Here is a 6,617-nt window from a genome sequence, read left to right on the forward strand (position 1 = left end):
TCTAAGCTATCAAACAAACATCCTGTTTTTATGTTCATTTTATGCAACCATTCTCCATAGAAGTAAAAAGGTGAGTGACTGAATTCCTATACTCACTCTTTAGTCTTATTTGCAGTCTGCTTATTCAATTTCAGAAGTGAAAACATGGGTCTAAAACCCAAAAGGAAAAATTGAGCCGAAAAGTTATCTTCTTCAAATGTATTTACAAAAGGTTTTAAGCAAGCAGTGGTGTGCCTCCTCCACCAAGGATCTGTTATTTTCAAGGTGAAAACAATACAATCCCCCCCCCCCCCAACAGCATCATGAGAGCACTTTTTTTGTTGCTGCTCCCACCACTAAGTGACCTTGGTTTACCTTCCTGTTTCTAGTAGGCTCTTTTTGTTTTATATCTGTGGTGTTTAATACAACTTGAGGGATCTAGTGGTTAAGGAAAAGCTGACATCTGCAGACTGGCTATTTTAAGATCTATGAGAAGTCAGCTTTCTTTACACTCTAGAAATAAAGACTTTTGCAAAGCTGGTACTCCATACGCCAATCATGGTCCCTCAGGACAAGTCAAGCTCTCCTTTCCTTGATGCTCCAGAGACCAGTTGATTTAAGTAGGGGTGATAGTCACTGAGGCAGACACAAAACGTCAATTTCAATAGGCACTATCATTGCCATTGGCTATATTATATCCCTGCCCTGGATTAAGAAAACCAATGGGGAAAATGAAAGGGCAGGAGCATTTGTAAGCACCCCTGAAATAGAGGAATCCTAGAAACCATGTTTCAACATTAAAAGGGAAACATAAAAACTACTTCTGTCAAGTGAAAATCAAAAAAAGCCCCTTCCAAGCCACCAGGGAAAATGTTTGATTTTGATCATTCATTCCATCAACTGAAATGCTCATACCCAACTCACTATTTTTCAGTTGCTTATGTTTTACTGAGATCTGAGGAATCTATTTGTACAACTGAACAGAGTATGTGCTCTATCCAACAATACTACAAAAATTTCAAACCATGGCAGAATCATCTTTTCTGTGTAAATATAGCAAAGGGAGAAACTTAGTGGTTTATTAATTTACCACAGGATTTTGAAAAAACTTAATAGTTCTAGCTCTGCTCTGGTACCCATAAAGAAGAAAAACAAAGGCCCTCAGCATTTGAAGGCAGTGTCTTTTTTAGAAGCAGCTAAAGATTTGCATAATGTGGCTGGGGAGAAAAGCACAGCTGAGAAAATCTGTGCCAATAACTAACTTATCAAACTGCTTCAAGTTGTAACTAATACATTACAGATTAAACCATTAGTAAGCTAAGTTATCGATCTTAATAGTTGTTCTTAACCTTTACTTAAGTCTTTAGCTTGTAAGTGCAAGCACCTTTGTGCATAAAAATGCTTCGTTTCTGAATAACATTTGCCACAAAGAAACAAGATGTTGCAGACAATAGTTACCAATCTACTAACACTGCTATTTGCTTGCACGTTTGAGGAATGAACAGCCATCACTGCTAACAAATATAGACCACTCAATCAGAGAGGATTAAAGCTGTTCAAAAAACTATTCTGGTTGTGCTTATATAGTTATAGAAAAAATTTAGGGTAAGACCTGACAAATTTTATATTCCAAAAAGACTTCAATGTGGGTCTTCAAATGACAAGAGTAAATATTTGTAACTGTAAAACCTCGTTGAGTCAACTCATGTAAACTACTCTATGCCACTGAAAATTTGGGCTCCTGAATTTTGGAGGGCATTTCACATCAGTTAGGTCATGCTGTCTCACTGAAACTTAATGCCGAAGTTAGCTAGTTTCAAAGTTTATTTAAACACATAAAACAGATAACAAGGTTAATATGGTGTGGGGATCAGTATAAAAACCATAGAGGTTTAGTCAAATTTCACCTTGAACATATAACAGCCTATGTTTGAAGAAAACAGCTGGTGGGTAAATGAAATGATGATTGAGATGCACCCTATTGACCAGAAGTCCTAAGTTCACCAAATGCACATTAAAACTTCCTTTGTAGAGTTAAAGCAATTCATACTAAAGCTTGAGGATCTGGGCCTTTCTCAGATTAACAGCAGAGGATTGTTTGGATTCTGAACACAGGTACAGCTGAATAAACTTTTATATTATATGCAACTAAGTAATTCACTACCACCATCTACCCCATCTGAACTGGGAAGCAGAGCAAGGTCTCCAAGTTGTGACTCACTGACTTTTAAGTAAATAAAATTCTAAGGTGACCTATCTAAAATGTGTTCATTTTTAGAGATATTTGCAGTAAATACTTCTAATTGAAAATGTTAGCCCTGTCCAAGTATATAATGATTAATCTTGAGCATTTTACTGTGAAACTATCAGTCCTTCTTAACTTAAGAAGTGCTTTTGTTCTTCTGAAATCCTAGAATTACCAAGACTCTTTATTATGTGGGTTAGTGGAACAAACCCCACTGTCTGCAGTCTCAATGGTCAAAGTCCATAGAAAATGATCTGAAATAAAGTCTGAAAATGGAGTCCTCCATTATGTAGACAATTATTTCACTTTGGGAGAAATAAAAAATTTAGAAAACATACCTTTTGTTGAAATCCAGCTTAAGTGTTTTTTTTTTCTAACTGTCTTGAGTCTGATGAAGTGAAAAGCAACCAATCTTTCTGTAGAAGTGATTAGTCTGCTCATTAAGACTATGGGACACTGGTCCCAGGACTTTCTATTTGAGCAAGGCATTCCATCAGGGACAAACTGTGAGCTTTCAAAGGTGGGTCAGAATGGACATTTTACGGTTATGTCTTCAATTCGACAGGAAATCATTGAAATTTAATCCTCTGGGTTTATTATAAGTCATCTCTGGTAGCACATTTACTTCTTTCCCTCATCCTCATCTTGTGGAATTACTAGCCCCTTGAGTTAAGTTTCCATGTTATAACTGAGAGTTTAATAAATCAAACATGCAACACCACTGTGTTTTCCCTAGACTTCCCAAATATTTCTGCCCCAGTAGTCTTCATTAATCCATGTCTTTATCAAATGTTTCCCAGCATAACCTGTGTGCCACATTCACATTTCCTTTTTAATAGTCTCTAACATAAATGTGAGAAAGTTTAGCTGTTCCTATGTAATCATGACAAGAGATTAATTAAAATGCCAAGATAGGAAACAATTTATTATAGAGAGAAGAAAAATTTCTCATCCAAAATATAGAAATCTGTACAACTTTGCCACAATCAATATACATGAACTGTACAAATTTACACCAGTTCATAATTTACCAAATAAAAGATGACTAACAAAGTTCACAAAATAGATGGTGGTTTGTGGAAAAGACTTTTACCCAATTAAGTACAAGGAAAATTACAAACCAGACCTCCACTTTCTAAAAATAAGAAGTTTACTCAGTCTTAGAAAACTACAAGCTAGCAAATGTACAGAGAGCTGGCTGGTGCTAACACCACAGTTCAGACAGTGTCTTTATAAGGTCTTTTTAAAGCCTGTTGCCATGGCAGATTCTGGTCACTTGCTACTTCCAAGGCCAAAAACACAATACAAGGTCTGACCATTTTCCCAGGTCATGCTTACTCTAGTTTATTGTCTTATGTACATTTATACATACTGTGAAGTAAGTGCTAGGTAAAAGTCTGTCATACAATTTCCAGTACTACCATGTTTAAAACATTCAGCTTTGCTACTGAGCTGCCAAAAGGGTTTAACTAGAACAATTTTTAAATGTAATAGTGCAAATTGACTCCGCAAGATCTACTGCAGAGAAAGATTCTTTATAAATACAGATTTGGGTTGAAGGGACTGATGTAGAAATTAAGTAAAATGTCTGGGAGAAACCAAAACCACCTTAGGACCTCACTCCCTAGCAAAGAAAGTGATCATTGACTTGGACTCACAGGCTATTAAATCACTGAAAGGTACTGTCCAAACTATGGCACTGTCACTTAAAAAAATTTACCACTCTATCTTGTGCCAGATCTTCACAGCTGTGACATGGTTTAAATTCCATAATCCATCCCCAAGAGGAGCCCACCCAAAGCAAAAATCAAATTTATCCATCCATTATAAGATGATCCATCCATAGACTATATCTTAACCTGATACAGTCATCATATTGTAGTTTTTGGAAGGGCTTGTTCTGCCCAAGAGAAGTTCCTCCTTACAGCTGATTCTGCTGTCTACCATTTGCATGTTGTTGCTATTCTGAGTGCTACCTCCTGCTGGCGAGGCTTCGTACAACACACAGATCGAGCCATCCTCTCCGATACGGTAAGACACTTCGTAAGGGTCCACCCAGAGTGTGAGTTCGCTTGGAAGAAGCCGGAACAGCTCCTGACTGCTCAGTCCAATCCGCTGTGCGGCCTGTCCGATCAGAGGATCCATTTTATGGTTGATGCGAATACAACGGTAACCTGATCCCTTGCAGGGTTTTTCTGGGAACCAGTGATGTTTATAATGTTCTATAAAAGAAAGGAAGCATAGAGAGAGACAATGCTTAGATGTCATAATTAACTCGGGAGGGATCGCTACTGCTGCACTCGGCTCCGTCTCTTCCGTCCCCTCCTCCAGAGCTGTGCCTATTTCGGGAAAGACACTGAAAAGAATCAGACCAAGAGTTACCAGCTTAAGATCACTTCCACAGGGACCCACCGACCCCACAAATGAATGGCCGGGGGCCTGGACTCCGGCCTCACTTCCTCCTACCCCACACCCCGGGATGTTTACTTTCCCCACCCCACCCCGAATTACACACACAATAGGGTTTGTGGCTCTGGAAGGAGGCGCATGCTACAGGACTAACTCGGGAAAGGCAGAAGCACCCACAAAAATGCCCCGGGAGTAGGGCAATTAGACCCATTTCTCTTTTCGTGTCCCGGACGGTGGGGGTAACCGCGGACCCGGGAAGATCGGGGCTTCCGGGGGGTCCCCAGAAGCAGACCCCGCCAGCCAGGCAACAGCAGCGGTTGGGGAGGGGGCGGAGAACCAAAAAGCAGCGCCTCCTTTGTGTTCCCCCCACTACCCCATACAAAGGGGTGGGCGCTGCTCCTTGGAAGCTTTTCTCCTGACTTTTTACCTCCATTTTTCCTCCCAAGAAGAACAAGCACAGCTTCAGTGAAGGGGAGGAGCAGGACCGCGGTGGGCACCCCAGGGAGGGGGGGATCAATACTTGGGCTAAGTGGGGGGAGGGAGGGAGGGAGAGAGGGACCCGCCGTTATCGGTCAGGAGGGGGGAGGGGCAAAAACGATCTCTGCGCGCCCAAGAGACTCCCTCCCCACTCCCCAAAGACCCCCTTTGTCCCAGAGCCCCTCCATCCCTACACTTCCAAGTCCCGGGCTATCTTCCTCCCGGAAGCCCTCAGTTTCCAGGGGCGCTCCCCTTTCTCCAAGACTCCTTTTGTCCCGGAGGGCTCTCCCTCCCCAGGGACGTCCCCCTTTGACAGAGACCCCTCCCGTCCAGAGGGGGAGCTCCCCCTCCCCCCTCTTCCGTTACCAACGGCCCCACGGCCGAGTGGGGGATGGGAGGGTCCCCAGCAGCGCCCGCGCCCCCGCCCCCAACGGCCGCTCACCTGCCAGCAGCTCCTGCAGGCTCTGGCTGAAGGTCTGCAGCTGCCGCTCGCTCGTGAGCCCCTTGGTGCGGAGGAACTTGGAGATGAAGGCCACGGCGGCGGCGATCTCGCGGATCATGGTGGCGGCCCGGCTGTAGAAGGGATGCATGGGGGCGGCGGGCGGGGGCCGGCCAGCCAGCGCCGGGGCGAGGCGGGGGAGCGGCGGCGGGCGGGGGGCTCCGCGGTCCCGGCCCGGGCGCCGACTTTTTTTTTTCCTCTTTTTTTGTAGTAAAAAAAAAAGTTATTTTTTTTAAGGGGCGGCGGGAGAGGAGGGAGAGGAGGAAGAGGAGGAGGGAGGAGGAGAGCGGCGAAGGCCTGTTCACATCGCTCGAGCCCCCTCGGCCGCCTCCGCCTCCTGCTCCGCAGCGACCGCGGATCCCAGCACCTGCATTTCCAGCTCCGACGGGCGAAGAGAGGAGGCCGCCGGGCTCCCCTTCTTATAGGCCCACGGAACGGAAGTGGCGTCGCCGGGAGGGGAGGGGGCCGCCCGCCAATCCGGCGATCGCACCATTGTGACGGAGGCAGGTTCGGAGAGGGAGGGCAGAAAGGGGCGGGGACGGGAGGCGGGGAAGAGAGGGAGGGAGGAGGAAGAGGAGGAGCTGACGTCACCCGCTTGTAAACAAATAAAGCCTGAGTTGGTGGCTAGCCCGAGAGCCGGCGGCGCTGGAGTGGGAAAGGGGGAGCGCGTGCTGAGGCTCCGCCCCCTCCCGCACAGGCTCCGCCCCTCCCGCACAGGCTCCGCCCCCTGCTCCTGCGAGTGCTGGGATGCTCGGGGCTCTGGGGCTGGGACCGGCCTGCTCCGGATGCGGAGATAACCGCGGCTCGGCTGGCCCGGACTCCTCCGGAGCTCCGGCTGCCGCCCCTGTCCGGCCAGTGGAGGGCTGCTCAGCAGAGCAACCAGAGCGCGGGGACCAGACACGGGGGGCGGTGGTAGTGGTCGATGGCCCCTCCTTTCAGGGGCTTAGCGTAGTGAATGAAGCCCGAGCGTGTGTGCGTGTGTGCGTGTGTTTGTTTGTGTGCATGCGT

General features: G+C 46.2%; 1 protein-coding gene across 1 annotated transcript; it reads right to left on the minus strand.

Moving 5' to 3' along the window:
- Positions 1–3,122: 3,122 nt before the first annotated feature.
- Positions 3,123–5,999, minus strand: BTG1 (BTG anti-proliferation factor 1). Its single transcript, XM_031940435.1, has 2 exons — positions 5,553–5,999; positions 3,123–4,446 (listed from the first exon to the last, which is right to left on the minus strand). Exons 1-2 carry the CDS (start codon positions 5,698–5,700, stop codon positions 4,079–4,081), a joined length of 516 nt encoding a protein of 171 aa, XP_031796295.1. The 5' UTR covers positions 5,701–5,999; the 3' UTR covers positions 3,123–4,078.
- Between the last annotated feature and the right edge of the window lie 618 nt (positions 6,000–6,617).

This window comes from Sarcophilus harrisii, chromosome 5 (genome assembly GCF_902635505.1).
Source record: "Sarcophilus harrisii chromosome 5, mSarHar1.11, whole genome shotgun sequence".
In the NCBI taxonomy this organism is placed as follows: Eukaryota; Metazoa; Chordata; class Mammalia; order Dasyuromorphia; family Dasyuridae; genus Sarcophilus; species Sarcophilus harrisii.

What these genes read in the sequence shown, in the direction of transcription:
- BTG1 (XM_031940435.1), bottom strand. Translation starts at nt 5,700, where the DNA reads ATGCATCCCTTCTACAGCCGGGCCGCCACCATGATCCGCGAGATCGCC. An exon ending in CCTGCAGGAGCTGCTGGCAG is followed by an intron (nt 4,447 to 5,552) that starts GTGAGCGGCCGT and finishes TTTCTTTTATAG; the next exon opens with AACATTATAAACATCACTGG.